Source organism: Lissotriton helveticus, chromosome 1_1 (assembly GCF_964261635.1).
Source record: "Lissotriton helveticus chromosome 1_1, aLisHel1.1, whole genome shotgun sequence".
In the NCBI taxonomy this organism is placed as follows: Eukaryota; Metazoa; Chordata; class Amphibia; order Caudata; family Salamandridae; genus Lissotriton; species Lissotriton helveticus.
In genome coordinates this window covers 1,830,235,574-1,830,253,815 of record NC_136057.1, presented here as the reverse complement: position 1 = coordinate 1,830,253,815, position 18,242 = coordinate 1,830,235,574, and the positions used below count along the sequence as shown (strand labels likewise).

At 43.7% G+C, this 18,242-nt stretch overlaps 1 protein-coding gene across 1 annotated transcript in view; it reads right to left on the bottom strand.

The window, feature by feature from the left end:
* Positions 1–18,242, bottom strand: part of LOC144765655 (guanylyl cyclase C-like) — a 577,462-nt gene that overhangs the window by 485,875 nt on the left and 73,345 nt on the right. Inside the window, exon 6 of the mRNA XM_078650332.1 lies at positions 7,163–7,259. Coding sequence (XP_078506458.1) covers positions 7,163–7,259 — 97 coding nt within the window. The remainder of the gene's footprint in view (positions 1–7,162; positions 7,260–18,242) is intronic.

Sequence of the window (18,242 nt, the reverse complement as noted above, 5' to 3'; positions counted from 1 at the left end):
ATGATGGGAGTCATTTGAATGCACAAACGGAGTTGTGATTATACAGGAACACAAATCAATATTTTTTAGGATTTAACCGAAGTATGCAAATGTATCAATTATGGTAAAAAGTATCAATTATGGTAAAAACTAACAGATCTCTAAGTGCACAGTGAATCACAGAAATGTATTATCATGGCTTTTTACAAACTAGATTTTACAATTACGTGAGTGTGAAAATTATGGCGCATTGTATATTAATGTATGTTTAATTGATTTTGCAGTACCCCTGACGAAGGGCCCGTTGAGGCCCGAAATGCATTGGGTTTTTTAATAAACTGCTCTTGATGAAATATGCCTTAGTACGTATTCTTGAGTGAAGAGGTTCGGATGGCCCATCACGAATATGAGAAATATATGAAAATTTGCATTTTCCTGCATGTGGTTTGAGAACGAAAACATAAGTGAAGAAAATCAAAAGATGGATTATAAGTGATTACAAATGACTTAATGGATGACAATGGATTAATATTTGCAGATGCAGCAGCGATTGTGCCATGGTTTGGGGCAGTTCCACAGTGACCCTTTAGTGTCCAGCACCTTCCCCAAACTGGTATAGTTTGAAGTGGAAATAGTAAATGTCACCACTTTAGTGTCCAACGCTTTCTTCAAAATTGCTTACTTTGGAGTGGGAGTAGTAAACGTCTCCAAGTTTCACTTAGCAGCCGCTTCTTTTTTACCGCTACCTTCTATTTGTAGTTTGTGTCATTTTTAGTCTACTTTCTTTGATCAGAACAGGTAAGTCCTTTTTAAAGGTTATTTCAGGGTTTTGAGTTTAGGGGGTGTAAGAGGGACATCTAAAGGTTAGTTCTAGAGTTGTTTGTGGGTTGTTTTTAATGTTAAGTTGTATTAATAGGAGTGTTTTAACTAGTGTGTAGTTTTGGATTTTCGTACACTGTACTTTGATAGTTTTGAATAATATGTTATTTATGTATACATTTATGAATATTTAGATTGTTTTATGAATGTTTTTAGTTAATGCAAATATGTTGTTGTCAGATTGTTATTAGTTTAGTTATATATTTTAGTGGGGTGAAATGTAAGTATTAAGGTGATGTCATAATTTTTTATTCAGACGTCTATATACTGTTTAATGTTAGTTTTAAATACTTGTTTAACCTAAAAAGTGGTATTTTTTAATGATAATGTAATTACTTTGGCTATATAATTTTAGTTGATATTGTGTGATTCTATATTTTTAACATATTATGGGGCCGATAACGATGCGTCCAGGATCTGGGCTGCATCGTAATCGTACTTTCCGACCGCTGCATTACAATGCTGGCGGTCAGAAAATAAACCTGCCGGTCATTCCAGCTGGCTTCCAACGGGCTCATGTTGCCAGCTCGTAAGAGCCTTTTGGCCTTGGGACTACGATGCATGGGTTCCGGCATGGTTTTCATGCGGGCCTGTCCAACATGGAAACCATGCCGGAAAGCGTGTTTGGAGGGAGCACCCACAGGGCCCCCTTGTGCGTGCAGCCTCCTGTTGGGGGCCCTGTTGATCCATGCACCTTGTGGCATGCACTTTAAGGTGCCTGCCATGGGGTTCAAGGATGAACAACACCTCTGATTCCACAATGGGAGCTTGTGTTACGGCTGTTTTATGGGAGAAATGGGAGTATGCTACCAAACAGTGTTTGGTCGCATTGTAATTAGCTGGGCAGGACCGCCGACCAAAGGTCAGTCGGTCCCAGAATCAAAACAGTGTCGGGCAGATGCAAGTCTGCATGACATCAAAATCAGGCCCAATATGTTTATTTAAAGGTGGCAATATTTTCAATATAAGTAAAAAAAGATATTTTTAACAATGTTGATGTTTTTGATGTTTGTGGTTTTATTAGATAAGCATAGGAAGGCAATATTTGTTTCCAATTTTTTGTATTTCAATATTGTATGCATTGATAATATGTCAGTGATCTGCAGAGCTTTCATAGGCCACTCCAGCTCGCTGACGTCAATTGCTTTCGAGATTGTCCCAGACGCGGCGCCCCTAAAGCAAATTGGTGTGACCAATGTGCAGATTCCTAGACTTTGGATCTTATTAATGAATATGGTCCAACCACAGAAGGGAAGGATGGAAGGGTCAGTGAGGAATCAGAGGCTAGTTAGTCTCTACCAGCAAAGAGTGTTCTCCAAGGTAAGTCACTTGTTCTGGCAGAGACTTTTAGATGCAGATTACTCACCTTTTGAATAGAAACCAAAGCAGTACCTATTTGGAGGTGGGTCTGTTTGTGGACTCCAACCAGAAAGTCCTGCAGTAACAAGCGGGCATAATGCCCATTTCAGCGGACATGACTGTCCACATGAAAGTGCTTTATGAACATAGGGAGGGACGCCTACATAGCTGCCTGGCAAATTGCTAGTACAATTACTTTGTGTGCTAACACAATGGTAGCAGCTTTTGCCCTGGTAGAATGTGCACCTCGCCATTCCGGAGGCTGCTTTTTAGCTAGTGCATAGCAGTTCCTAATGCAGAGTATGATCTAGCAGGAGATGGTTTTCTTCCTCACTGCCTTGCCTTTTTTCACTCCAGACAACGTCACAAAGAGCTGGTCGTCAACCGGTATTCTTTGGTACAATGCATGTAAAAGCTTAACCCTCCCTAGCGGTCCCAGCAATGTAGTCTCTCCTTAGAAGGGTGAGATGCAGCTCAGAATGCCAATACGATGTTCTGGCAGATGTAGTACAGAGTCACAACTTTAGGCAAGAAAGATGCTAGTGTCTTCAATACCAGGTTACCTGGGAAGAAGGTGTTGTACTGCTGGTTGACAGGAAGAGCTTAAAGCACTTAAATCAATCATTTTCATCACGTTTAGTGGTGCAGGCGTCCATGAGCAGATCTAACCCCAATCCTTTTCCAACTACTTTCCCTAGTAGGAAGTCCAAATAGGTAGAGACATTTGGGAAGCGAGTTTTCTCTCCCACCATGAATGCCAACTGTCTCCTGGGACGCTATTCCCATTCCCTTTGGCTCCATGGCTCAATTGTTGATGTAAGTGTCTCTGAGAAATGAGAGAGAGCACCAGATCCAGTCTGCTGGCACAGGAAAAAAGGAACTGACTTCAGCATACAGGAGTGGCACCTATGTATGCTCCACACATCCTTTCCAGAGCAGAATGGCGTCAATGTGAAGCCACATGCTGCATCCTGCCTGCACACAGGTTTATTGATAAAAAGCTTCCCCTTTTTTGACTCTATCTGGCTGGGTGGACGGAAAATGCATTTGGGTGCAGCCTGCTCATAGATGCCTGGAATACAAGCCTTTCTGGTGTGGGTGTTGGTTTAGAAAGGTAGGATCCTCCTGGAGCAGGTCTGTGTCTCTTCACTTTTTGGCGGTTCACAGGAGGGCAAGATCCTGGCTTTACCCAGGTGCCCAGCAGGGTATCAGTCAGGGTCCCATTACATTTCAGGAGAAGCTACGGTGTTGCATGTCCTTGTTGTAGTACCTCTGCAATGGTGTAAGTTTTGACCTCAGTGGCAGGAAGCTGCAAGTCAAGGACCTCTGCTGCCCTTCTAATCACTATCGCAAAAAAAGGCTGACTGTTCAGTGGCTGGGCCTGGAGTGGGGGAGTGTAGGCCATTGGTAGGTGAGGTATCAAGCCCACTGGCATCTTATAAATACAGAAAATAATTGTAAATCATCATAAACATGACTGTTGACATCATCAGAGTCAGGCAAGTCATAATGGAGCAGAAGCGTCTCTGAATCAGGGAAGGGTAATGTGTGTGAAGGTTGTGATTTCGGTGAAGGTTGCAGTGGATTCACTTCAGAGGGTGAAAGAACTATCAGCTTCCCCTCCTACGTCAGCGCTGTTGGTGCCAGATTCAACACACAGGATGCCGGCATCAGTCTTGGAGCTGAATTAGCCGTGAATCAGGTCCCGAAGTGGGGACTGACCCTCAAAGCGAGGTCAAGGGCACAGTCAGTGTCTGGGATGCATGCACCCATGGTAACCTGACTGGAGACCCCCTTGGACCTTTAGGAACCATAGACACACCAGAGGGATCCAGTAGAGTAAGGAAGAGCTGCAACATGGCATCCCTAAATTCTTTAATCAGTTGCAGTGTCGTGGATGGACCTGCAAAGTTTCGAAGACAGAGTCTAGGTTTGCAGCTTGGAGGTACCTGGGGCGTTGTACCACTTCGCTTGGTGGGGGTGGCAGGATGAAGGGGAACTATGCTTGGGCCCCTTGTGTCCTTCTTTTTTGACTTACCTGATGACTGTGGAGAAGTGTGGCTCAAATGGTTAGAGCGGCAGACCCTGACCAGGGTTCAATACCCGCCTTGACGGGTCTTGGGCTCAATTTCCTCGGACCTTTCAATTCTCGCCTCGGTGCCTATTCTAGTCACACATGAGGCAGCCGCCACACTGATAGTGACCCACAATCTTCTCAAGCCCCCACATTGAAGTCAAAGTTGGTGCTTCAATCCTTGGTATTGTGGCCACTAATTAAGGAGGACACATTGTTTTGTGTACTGGAGTTCTTATATGTTTCTTTGAACTCTTTTGTTTATGTAACCTCTGTGTGTCTGCCACTTGTTTGGTTTTATATGTCTTCTTAATGTTCTTTGCCGTACCAACAAAAAATCTGAGCTTTACATATTTTTAAATTTCAATAAATTTTGTATTTTTCTATAATCACCTGTACACTTTTCCACTTTCTGTTCATGGGCCGAATTAATTCTTTTACTGTTGTTAATGTTGATTGTATTCATTTGAACCTTTGTTTGCTGAAATCAATATAGCCCCTGGTTCAGGTGGTTAGGGCTGCCCCTGTGGTGGTAAATATTCTAATCATTGGTCCCACTCTGCGACTCTGGGCAATAGCTTGCTTAATCTCCACAACTGCCCCAAAAGCGCTGGGATGCCTGGTTTCACCCTGGGGGGTGCCCAGGAGTGGACACTCACATGGAAATCCAGGAAGGGTTCCTAATCGTATACAGACAGCGCCGGGACACTACCTCAGGGAAGTAGCTGTGCCCTCTATAAATACCGGTACATTTACATTTACTTGGACCTTGAAGAAGATTGGTCACTGGATCAGCCTTGGGATCAGGAATGCATCTGCATGCTCGACTTTAAGAAGGGAAAGGCCTTCCTAGCTTTTTGTCATTGTTCTACAATGTCTAACATGACTTTGTGAACCTGTATGGCATTCAGATTTGTCTTCACACACTTCAGGCATAGCATGGAATCATGTGAGGAGCCCATACACAAGAGAGAGAACTTGTGAGGGTCCATCACCAGCATCGGTTTGTAGCAACCCTTACAAGGTTTAAACATTGTCATTTTAAGGGGGGACATATCCCTTGCACACTGGAAAAGTTTGAAGATAAATGGCTGTCACGCCTAACAGAATTTGGTGGAGCAAGCTTCGGATCATCATCAGAAGGCGTGGAAAGAAAGGAACTGAGTTCAGGCAGTTATGTATGGGCACTAACATCACAAGAGGGCAGTATGGACCTGACTGGGAGCTGCACAATGCCACCTAAGGAAATACAAAGGAATTGCTCACATCTCTGGATCCAATGTGGTGCCTGGGCGTATTCAGAAGGTGAGGAATCTATGGTTAGAAGTATCCATCATAATATCCCACCAAAACTGGGATTGAAGAAGACTTTTTTTTTTGAGAGAATGTGCACAAATGCACCAAAAAAATGCAGTCACTAAAAATAAAGAGAGCAATTGACTGAAGTAGGCTGACTCAGTGTCCCATGTTGCATTCTTTGAACGGTGACAGCAAAATGTGAATAACAGTTTGACTGACCAAGATGTATAGACAACTCATCCAAAACCACTCAATGTATGTGTATTATGTATATGTTTGGACAAACGAGTCTGGCAAGAAATCTAAAGCTGTCTCAAAGGTCAGACTTTAAAATGCCAGCTCATCGAGGACACCTTTTTGATACAGAGAAAGTGTGCCACCTTCAGATTTACAACCATACAAAGACTAATACAAGTTGGCCAGTAATTAAAAGTCAAGATACTAGGCTTAGAGTTACTGGTTTTGGCCAGTATTTACACCAACCTAAGGTACTGGTCTTTGTGAGTTACTGAGCCAGAATAGGCAATAACCCTCTGTACCTGGAATTATCAGGTCCATTATTGAAAGTCGCTCTTGATTCAAGGTCCTTTCCACCTACACTTTTCTAACCCTGGGCGGTGACCTCTGCTCTGCTCGCGGAGTTTGCAGAGTTTTCCGCACTCCACGTTACAGAGGAGAGGTTTTTTTCTCACTCGCGGTCGTGCACGTCAAGTTGTCAAGCGAGGAAAATCCACCTCCCGGCTAGATTTTTCCTCGTTCGCGATCATCAACTTCAAGTTGAGGAGCGCGAGCGTGGAAAATCAAACTCCTAGCAAGATTTCTCAACAGGGTGGTCGGATTTCCCATTGCAAGTGGTCGCATATGCTCCCAACCGCTCACGTTGAGAAACCATCCGTTCGCATTGAGAAAGCTGCCACTCGAGTAAAAAATCAACTCCAGATGCAGAAAGGAAGAAGCACCCTCTTGCACTGTGCATGGTGCCATTTGCGATGATTGCACAGTGTGGACAAACACCTGTCACTAAAAATCGCCACGAACGGCATTTCTCTAACGTACTCTGCCGTTCTGCATAGCGTGGCAACACTTTGTGGAGTTCCATGTAGCGGAACTCTGCGAACTCCGCCCAGGCTTACACTTTCCCACAGCTTTCAGCAGAGAGAAAACATTCAAGAAAACACATTAGGTTTTACAGAATCCTTTGCTGCACCCAGTAAAATTCATAATTGGATGGGATGGTTGCTCCAACGGAAATACCACTCTGTACAGCTCATAATGGGTCCCTTTGTCATGTTTCAGCATCTAATTAGCAATACAATTGGCGTCTATGGCTGATATACATGTAGAGGGATCTTTTCCAGCTGTAACATTGTTCTCTGTTAATGAAAAGCATGGTGAGATTTCAGTTAGCAAAACCTTTCTTATAAACTTAAAGTAAGCTTACGTTTTTGGGAATAGAGTACTGCATTTTTGCCACAAAACTAGCACTAATTATCACTACACCAAACAGTAAATTGGCACTCGTTAATTTCAACAAACTCAAACAAGGAAACATGAAAAACATCTAGAACTTACTTTGATATATCAATGAGGATAATCACGATTTCTGGGGAAATGTTTCCCATGTTCAAAAGCTGCTGCAGGTTCTCCGGTTTCCCGCACAAAATTATTACTACAGGAGAAACAAGAAACGACAAGCATGCTAGAGATTAAAAAAACAATGGGTGAAGCAAAAGAGATCCCTGCATACGGACACAATGTAAGGTTAGGATTATGATCAAAGAGAGTCAAAAGTTCCTATGCAGATTACGTTTTATTAGTCTTTGCATCGTTTTCATTAATGTTTTCATTGTACAATTCTTACATTGTTTTTATAATGCCCGCACTTTAAATATATAGAAAAGAACATCTTGTCATCATTGATTTAATTGCAAATGTTGCAGCAATGTTATCAATAGTGTTATGGACCATGTCATAAGTGATGTAATATGTTGGGGAATTAGCTGTGCATGGCCAGGGCACAAGTTATATTTACTAGAGATAACTATAACAGTATTTTTCTGAGTTAAGTTGTCATTGACATATTCCGTTTTTTTTACATAAAGTAAAATGTTATTACCGTACATAAAGTCAACTCGCTGCCTTTGGCCACGCGCAGCAGAGTGTTGGCAGGTGGGCCTACTCCCACAGGCAGCCAACCCCACGTCATGCATGGCCTTTTGCAACACCAAGGTATAAAAAGTGAGCCTACTGGCTTAGTGAAGGGGTGAGCATATCAATATTAGGGTTGGATGGAACTTGTGGAGTTTTACCCCGTGGAATTCCGTGGAGTTACATAGAAACTCTGTGTGATTTTAAAGAGTTTCACGAGCGGGCAGAAGTTGGAACGTTGTGCTGCCTGTGCTGATTTTTAGTGCCTGCAGCTTATTCCGCCTGATTTTACAGAATGGAATACCCTAATGACACCATACAGCGCTCTAGAGGGCACTTCTTCTTTCTGCTGCTCGAGTAGATTTTCTACTTGAGAAGCAGCTTTTCAACGCGAGCGCTCGCGACCTGCCGCTACAGCCTGCAAAGGAAAATCTTGCCAGATGACGTTCTAGCACCCGAAAAGCATGCTAGGCGATGCAAATTCTCATTCGCAATCAGCAACTTAATATTGGCAAGCCGTGCACACAAAAAAAATGATGGAGATTCCCGGAAGTCTGTGTTCCACGCGGAGTGGGCAAAACGCTGCAAACTTTGCAGGCAGAGCGCAAATATTCACCCACCCCTGATCAATGTATTCAAAGCAGATCTATGATCTTTCTCCAAAAATCACCAATATTTTAAATCAAATGTATATTTCAACAATTCCCACAATGCAATGTGTATTGTAAAAATGTTTAATACATTTTTTGAAAAAAAAGACATTGGGCCCGATTTACAAAGGTAAACTGAACCAAAAGTCTAACTTTACGACTTTCCGTATTCACAAAAGGCATTTACGAGAAGTAAAGTTAGACTTTTGTCTCAGTTAAACTTAAGTTTTGGCTTCATTTAAACATAAGACCAAAACATAAGTTTAATTGAGACAAAAGTCTAACCTTAATACTCTTAAATACCCTGTGTGAATACCGAAAGTCGTAAAGTTAGACTTTCATCTCAGCTTACCTTTGTGAATCAGGCCCTTTGTCTATGACTCTTTCATTTACATAGTTTTTATCATTGCATTTTGTGGATGAAAAATTTCAAAATAAAAAATAAATAAAATAAACATGTCTCTGGGTTTATCTTTTAACATTTTTCAGCCCAAAAAATGCAATTATAAATACAACCACAAGAGGGCCTTGCACTCCAGCTGAAGAGCATAGAGCTCCAGCTAGCAGTGCTTCAAAAAAATATAGTAAGTTCTCCTCAGGTCGTGGATTTAATGACCCAGAAGACTTAAGGGGTCATTAGGATGTCCGCCCGCCACCCTAACGGAGATCGGGACCGCCCGCCATAAGGGCGGGGGTCCCGTAGGGGGAATTAGGATGTGCCCGCCACAGTGGCGGGCACATCCTACATGTATATCATTGTGGCGGGCGGTGCACTCAGCACCGCCCGCCACAATGAGAAACATTTCAGCACGCATTTGCATATGCAAAGCGGCAGGCACCGCGCGGTGCCTGCAGCCTTGCATATGCAAATGTGGAGGGGTACCATAGGTACCCCCCATGTCCCCCTCCACCTCTGCCATCACCTGGGGGCCCCGCAGGGGGCCCCCGCATCAATCGCCGCCTGCCTTTCCGTGGCGGCATTGCCGCCGCTGAAAGGCCCCTACATTTTGCCATTGTAATATGGCTGGTGGTGTCCATTGGACACCACCACCATATTAATCTATCACCGCCACGGTCGCAGGGCGACTGCGGCGGTAAAGCGGTGGAGGGTCTTTCCGTCCGCCGCTGTCCCCTCCGCCATCCTAATCTGGCGGGGGGGAATCAGGACATGGATGTCGGGCGGATTGCCTCTGCCAGGCTGGCGGTGGCCACCGCCAGCCTGGCGGAGGCAATCCACCCGATATCATAATGACCCCCTTAATGTTTTATTTTTTTTTAATGTTACTGAAGTGCTGCTGCGTTCCCAGCAGCCCTCCACAACATTAACGAAATGGTTGGTGGTGCCCTATCCCCTTCTAGGGGCACCATTAGGATCCAAAAATATTATTAAAAAGCCGTTGCAGGGTGCTCCTTGCATGGAACAGTGAAGAATAAATGGGTAGCTCCTGACACTTATTTATTCTTTCTATTTTTGTTTATTTATAATGTGGGTATCCTGGTTCAACCTGGGACAACCAAACTTTAAGTTTTATTATCTTGGGCATCGGAGGGGAGCCACGTGTCCCTTGCAAACTGCTCAACTAGCACCTATAGTGTGTGCTGGTGGAAGCCCAATATTATTTTAAAGTGAGTGCCCCAGTTCCCACCTAATGTGCTCATAAAAAAGCAGTGGGGAACCCAATGCCCTCACAACCCCTGCCGGCTCCCCAGCCAGTACCCGTAGTGGGTGCAAGCAGGAGCGGGCTAATATTTTTAAGTGGGTGTCCCAGTACCCATCTAGTCTGAAAACAGACATTGATGCAGAGGAACACATACACATATATTTCTACAATGAAAAAACAAATTAGTCCCTATCTATGATTCCTTAATCACTACACTTATTTCCTTTATACTAATCCAATACACGCTCCAAAACAGTTATTAAAGAGTATATTTTATGTTTTATACCACAAAACACACACAAAAACACATACAGAAAAACCCATGTACATAAATAAATACATACGCGTTGTCATTACATACACATGCTGAAAATAAACAGAAAACGTAATTCAAGAAAAGCAATCCGGAAAATAAAGAGGTACTCCATTACACACTCCAGGGGATAAATCAACCCTCCACTTGGTACAAGGAACGTGTAATCAAAATCTTTAATGCATTAATCATAATCTGTCATGACTACTGCATGATGTAAGGTCGACGCATTTCGGTCCATTCATTCGGGCCTCATCAGGACAGGCGAGACAAGAAATGACAATGTCTACAAAAAATTTGTCATACAAATCAATACCAACTCCTATGTATTATTTAAAAACACAAAACTAGAGTGAGCATGACAGTACCACACCTTTATAGAGCATATGACCTTGGGTGCTAGACTCAGTTACACCAGCCGAAATGATGGATTTGAAAAGAAAATCAAGTGGAAAAAGAAATCAAGTGGAAAGCCCACAGGTAACAACGCAAAACAGTTATAGTTATATATTTATCACATTCCACCAGCCGTGTGACGTAGAGAGGCTGGAATATACAGACCAAGGTACGCACCGAGGAAGAATCAATAATCAAGCACTGCCAAAATCCAAGGGTCTTCGATATGTACGAAATGCAGTGGGTGCTCCTCTAAAAGACTTTCGTATTGTCATATTAAATAACCAATGGTAAGTCAATGAATCCCCAATAACTACAAAAACAATAACAATTCTAATACAGGTAAAGACGGGGACAAACCTGAAAATAATTTGAAAATATGAGCGTTGCGGTCCCTGCACAATAAATGAAAAAGGTCCACTTCTGCTGGGCAAATGTCCTATATGTTCAAGCTGCACAGAAGCAAGCAGAGGCACAAATGAAGCAATGCTTGGCAAAGTTTAGAATAAAGGTACACAGGAATACTAATGCGGCACACTTACTTGGGAGCTCAAGAAAGTTCCTCAAAGCCGCCCATCCTCCATCGTATTGCCGCTAATTAAAATGAAGGGTTGGTGGCTGTTCAAATTCATGGGTGCTCTTGTCGGCGTCTTCCGTGTCGGAATTGCGATCACATGAAGCTGGGAGACGCCCGCCTAACGTTCTAATAATGACGGGTCTAAACATAGAGAGAGTACTAAGAAAATTGCCGGTCCTCCACCTAATGAACATACAGGATGGACAAGTGGAGCGCCTGACTAGTGTGAGGCCTGCTCCAAGGTTTATAAGTACGGGCCTCACAACACCGAGAGAGGGCTAGTTTATGGTTGAGCCTCTCACCCTGGTAACCGCTGAGGAACAGATCTCGTGCCCAACTTTGAAAAGGACAAAAGCCCTCAACCTAAACAAGCATTTGCAATGCAATAGGTCTCGCATTAGGAAAGTTTGAGCTATTGGTATTGTAAATGACAAATATTTTATTTATGTGTTGGTTTTGAAAATAGCAAACTTAATAGCTTTGTCATTTACAATGCCGATAGTTGTAAGTTTTGCAAATGTGACACCTATAGTATTTGTAATGCAAAATGTGTTATATTTACGTGCCTTAGATGTATTGATATTACAAATAACAATGGCTTTTAATTTTTTTAAATAATTAATACTTAAATAAAAGTTATTGTAATTTATAATGGCAATAGCTTTAACTTTTGTAAATAACTTTTGTGAACATTATGTTCGTTTATGTACCAATTTTAATTAATTGACATATTTAAATAAAGACTTAGGCAATAACAGCAGCTGCCGATTGGCTGCCCTGTAACAAAGCACACATCGTTCGAGTCTCCCACATCCTCTTGAACTTGGCCCATGGGATGCAAACCACAGAAAGAGACAGTGGTAACAGTCTGCACCAGGAGCCAGTAAGTACCAGGAGGGTTCAGCGCGCAGCACGACAGCCTACTCGCAATCCGAAAATCTCAGATTATGGCACAGCAAATGGATTAGGGACCCACACAACCTAATCTTCACATCTTCTTGTGACTCACTAATCTGTACGGTGGACGCGCGTGGTTGGTGTTTCCTGTTTGAAGAAATCTGTACCTGAAAGATGTGATAAACGGAGGTGGACAGGCGGGCCAAAGAGTCCTTTAGTGCTAGACATATGCCCTGGGTGTAGCATTGGGATACGTTTTAATGGCAGCATTAGTAAGAAGCAGAAATCATCTTATCAAAAGCTGGCGGCCCAGAAAGGTCCTTCCTCTGTGATCAGAACGTCACACAAACCTGGTCTGTCCACAAACCTGGTTGAAGTACATTCTATCCTGGAGCTTTCAGAACATGAATGAGACTGCCCGCTACATGCTACAGTTCAACTCAAAGGGACCTCATTCGACGTCCAGTATTCGCTCAACAAAGGACTGTATTAGAGTGGAATCAAGTTGCATCACCAACAATGCTACTGAATACGAAAAACAACTGCCCTCCTGGCAGCAGCGGTGCTGGAACAAGCAGAGCGGTAGGTACTGCAGCACCCCCATAAAACTTTAAAGAGTCTGATGGAGAATGAACAATAAAGTTGCCCTTTAAATGTTTTCCTCCTGGTTTTCTTCTGGCACCTTTTTTTGAATTTTTGCAGAAAACACCATCAAATACTTCCCATGCCTTTTTTGTGGTGTCCTTATTGGAAAGCACCCCCATTCTAAAAATTGTTCCCGCACCACTACCTGGCAGAAAAACTTGCAATTTGTTGTGATATTCACAAAATCAGGAACCAAAGCTTGGCAAGGATGCAACTACAAGTGTGAACTATGAAAATCTAAACGAAAAAAGACGTGTTCTACATTCCAACAGTGTGAAACATCCCACTCCTGATCGGGAAGGCTGAACCATCCTACACTTCAGCAAGGAGACCCAATACCATCCTTTTCTATCACACCACTGAGGTCAAACCTACCCTTGTTCCCAAATCTTGGAAAACAAGCTGTCTACCCCTCCCCATTTAGCACCCCTACTCTAAGAACCCATCTTCAATATACCTCATGTACCTTATGCTTTGCCTGATATTGTATACAATCCCTTTACTAAATACATTGCTTCACTGTTTTTTCAAACTTAAATAATGCTTTATAAGTGGTGCAAAAGAAACCTTTAAATAATAATTACATGTGTATTTAGTGTTAGCTTGGTCTTCTTGTAGTACCCTAAACAGATAAATCCATTATTCAACTTAATGGTACCAAATTTTTTGACCTTAGACGTCTTAAGCACTTTATAGTCAGTTTACGAAATGGCGAATATTTAAACAAGGACGCCCCATTGAATAGGCACATCAGCTGTGGAGTACTGTTAGCCCTTTCTTACAAGAAACAAAGATTCGAAAATTGGAGTGCAGAATCAGCGAGGAAAAATGCAAGACAAATCTGGGGACTGGACAGCAGATACACATCATGGTAACTCGGCTTCATAACGAAGCTGTCGGCAGGGCGGAGACCATCGGATCTGCGTCTTGGTGGATAGGGCATGTGCAGACAAGGTGCACGCCCACATCTTTACCAAGTTACATGCAATGTCTTAAGGCAGCCCTAAACAATGCAACGTGTGCCTGGCAGCCAGTCTGTAGTGAATGCTTCGAATGTTGTCCATGTTAGTCTGCAAAGTGGCGGGTCTGAGCCCTGTATGAGTGAAGTCAATTGGCGGCACTGCAAGGACAGGGAAGCTATCCCACTTCCTGAAGGACAGGGAAGCTTTCCAGCTTCCCGAGGGGGGTCCTCTTTGTACCTTAATACTTATATCAGCATTACCTTCTGAAGCTACCAGCTTGTATCTGAAGTGTCTGTCTGCTGCACATTGTTCTACTACAGGATTCCTCCTGGATTCAACACGTCCAGACTAAAAAGGGTTAAAAGACTGGACAGAAGGGCTCTAGCAATCAAGAGATTAGCACAATAGAATGTTTGCATCAGATGTCCAGACTCGAGAGATGAAAGACTGAATCTCCATCATCACCTCCCCTGGTACAGGTCACATGCGCTCTCCTGTGCACGTGCCTGATACTGGAAACTAGGGCCTTTGCATGGCAACAATACCTGAGCAATGAGCGTGAGGTTGATGTCCCTATCTCCAGGCTGTCATATGAATGGCGGCTGAATTCACTCGTCATTGGCTTCCTTTCGTGCTTGATCATATAAGCTGCTCTCTTATCTCCGGCGAGAGCCTTAGCTTTTTTTTAATGTAGTCATAAACGAGCGGAAGCCTGATGGAGCAAGGATCGCACATAAAGCGACTTGCTTGTATCAAGAACCTCAAATAATGTTAATAAGTATAATCAACCTGTTCGTGTTACTAATATTACACATGTTACATTACACGGGGTGTGCCAGCAAAGCTTGCATATGTGTTTACTCATCCTAAAACGCTTGCCACTAAAATGGCTGCTGCTACGCGGGAATTTCTTCTGCGCATGCGTCGGTCATACCCATGTGACGTGACGTACTCGCAGTTCTGGTGGGAATCTTTTGCGCTTGCGCATTGGCAATAAGATGGCTGCTTTATGTTCTCACATGCCGAAGCTTGCACTGCAGCTATTGCAATGCTGTTCGTTTTGCACTAATCCTAATGCTATAGTTATTATAGAGTAATGGGAGTCATATAGGGATTCCTGGTATACAGTGTACTCATTTATTTCTATGTTCTAAATTGTTTTCCTTTACTTTTCATGTGACGAATCTTTTGGGCCTGGGAGGTGCTTATTACTCCATCTTTGAAGTCCCTACTGCGCATGTCACCCTAGCAGAGGGGAGAAAAACCTTGTACCAGTGGAACCCAGCCAGCTGGCAGCCACAGCCAAGATGCTCCTGGGAACCGACCTGTAACCCAGCAAGACGAAGCTGAACTGTACTGCATTTGAAACAATTGTAATAAGATTTGTATTAGCCATTGTTAGGTGAAAAGTAGATGTCATGGGAACCCCGAAATTCAATGGGAGGTCCCAGTAATGTAAATTTGTGGCTTGAGAAAGTCAAATCCTAGTTGGTGTGATGACCTGTCCTTTCTTTTGACCAATCGAAATTGGGGATTCTTACACTTGCAACATTTGGGGGGTGGTACACTGACCTGAAAACAGTATAACTAGCCTAGGTTTAGCTAGAGAAATTGTCCGACTTGTCCGAATAGCTGACCTGTCACTGACCCAACGCACTCAATAGCTGATCCTGAAACAGAGGTGCTGCGGAGCACTCTGTCCGTAATTTCCAGAGACCCAAGCGGGGTTTTGGAAACTTTAAGTCCTGGTGGAGCACTTTGCTGGGGAATTCGATAACCCAATCGGGGTTCTGACTGATAGCTGCAGAGAAGGTGTAGCGCAGGCGTTGCAACTGAACTGCGGGTGCTGGTCTTACCTTGGTGGTCCTGTCCTGATCCTAATCTGGTTTTCCTGTCCTGTCCTGGGTTCCATTCTGCACCTGGTGGCCTACTGGCGACTGTCTTTTCTTGGGTTCCTACTGTCCTTAACTGACCCGTGGCCAGGGTTGGTCTCCACACCGTGCTAGGTAAATATAAAACTGTTAGGGAAACACACTTGCATCCTTTATCCTTATCCTTGCCTGAGCTTTTGCTAAATCGTAATTGCATATGTCCCTTGTTCTTACCCTACCTTTTTATAAAATATTGAAATCGTGAAAGTCCTTTCATTTGCTTGTTCCATTTTTCCCCTACCTTATAGGTGAATAAATACTGTCTCTGAATAAATAGATGTTCCTTCTTTTTACTCACCCTTTACTGAATTAAAAGTAATTACTCTGAATCACTGTACCCAATAAGCCGCGCGGCTGAGCGCCCGCGCACTACTGTATTACTGAGCGCGCAGTGCAATGTGTGGAGCGCGCACACACAGCACATCCCACGAGAGTATTCGCGCCGCCGCTTTTAAAAGGCGAGCGGCGCGAAATACGGGGATTTCCTGATTGCGCAGTACGGCAAAAGTGACCACCTTGAAGTGAACACTCGGGAGCGGCAGGCAAGTTTTACAATGAGGGCACTTGCTGTCTTTTGTTTCTTTCCCCAGTAGCGAGACCTGCCGTGTGTTCTTTTCGATGGACGTGAATCGCATGCATTGTTTGCATACTTATATTAGTAAAGCAAGGCTGCGGGGGAGATGACCTGCTTTTATTTAAGAATTTATGGTAATTGTAGCCCCTTTACAAACTGCGATTAACATGAATACTCTAAACAAAAGCGCACCATCTCCCCCGCAGCCTCGCGTTACTAACACAACAATACAGCAAGTCTGCAGCGGCTGGTGAATGTACTAAGTACTAGTGGGGTGAAAACATGCATAATAAATTGCTCTGAGTGAGCAATCGACTTGAACTAGTATTTCTCTCCCATTTGGGATTAGTGAGGCGTCTGGCATTCACCTGTACAGTAGCGCCAGTGGCAAAATGCATTACACGCCTGGCTTTAAAAGGGCCTCAACTGCTCCGAATTTCTGTCTCTCGCTGATGCTTTTCCTTTGCAGCGAGAAGCCAGTACTGGTTTCTGTGGCAGGGTGAGATCCCGCGATGCCCGACTCTGGATTCCAGGTATAGAAGCGACGAGAAAACACTACTCAGCGAGGTTTGCTAAGGGCCATGCCACGAGAGTCAGTGTGTACAGAGGCATTAAGTGCACCAATTACAGCGGCGAGAGAGTGCAGCGTCTGACCCGTCACAGGAAGGGGAATATGTTAAGTTATCAGCATGAAAGGAAAGGCAAAATTGTCATAGTAAAGCCAGTATTACAGAGCACCACACAGAGAGGGAGTTAAATCACAAATACAACATGTGACACCAGGGTCCGATTAACAGACAATTTACAGAAGCTTCACCTGGAGGTAACAGCACTTCTTTACAGCGTAAACGTGACCCGAACATATTGAAGCGCTTTACATGGGCACAAGTTAAATTACACAGAGTTTCAGACACTGGTGGATTGAGTGATTTGCCCAGAATCTTAGGCTCTTGAGGCCCCGGAAGTGTCTGTGTATGGTATGGATAAACCGCAGGCTGCACGGTCCATGCTGAGTCTGGGAACTGAGCCCATACAGCGATTTGCACCTCAGCACAAGTCCCTCCCGCCTCAACTGGCTTTTAATCTGTCTGCTGCCTTTGAATAGTGTGTTCTGTGCGACGCACTTAACTTCCCCCTAGAAATAGAATGTTTACATGAGACTGAACACCCAGACTGCCTTAGTTAGCTGATTGCTTTTTGTTTTCTTTACTGATGAAGTGATGATACCCGTTCGTGTTTTCATGTGTCACTAGGATGGGTGTGAAATTGAAAACCAGCACCGCCTCACAAGTGAAAGGCTGTTATGTCCATGCAGATTCCACTTGGTATGCACAGAGTCCTCAAATAATTGGCACCATCCAGACCGCTAAATGTCCGGATTTACGAGGAGCATTTACACACAGGGACGAGTAAAGACTCGCGCCAATGGTGCCTGTTTGACTTTGTGCTTCCTTCTGTGTATTGGGTGGCTCGCAATACTCGCAGGGGGTGGGGGGGTGGGGAGGTTGGTGGTGTTTAGAATAAAAGAAAATGTACCTGTCCGTGCCGCCTCAGCTCCTTGGCAGGGATCCAGGTCTTTTCTTATTGCAACTCTTTTTCTTATAACACAGTAATTTTCATTGGCTGGATCATTTGCAGTCCTGGTTTGTGGAAATGTTCTACGTGGCCCATTTACTGGTCTGGCCAGTTCTGTCGTTCTTGCTTTCATTCCACCATGGGAAAGACATGGTACTTTGAGCAACACAGCTTTATGATGGGCTCTGGGAATTTCTTTCCCTTGACAATCTACCTTCCAGGCCTGCATAGCATTTAAGCCACAATACTATAAGTCTTAATCAACAACTGCATTAATAATAAACAGTGTCAAAAATACAGAGCCGTCTGCTGTATACCGAGGA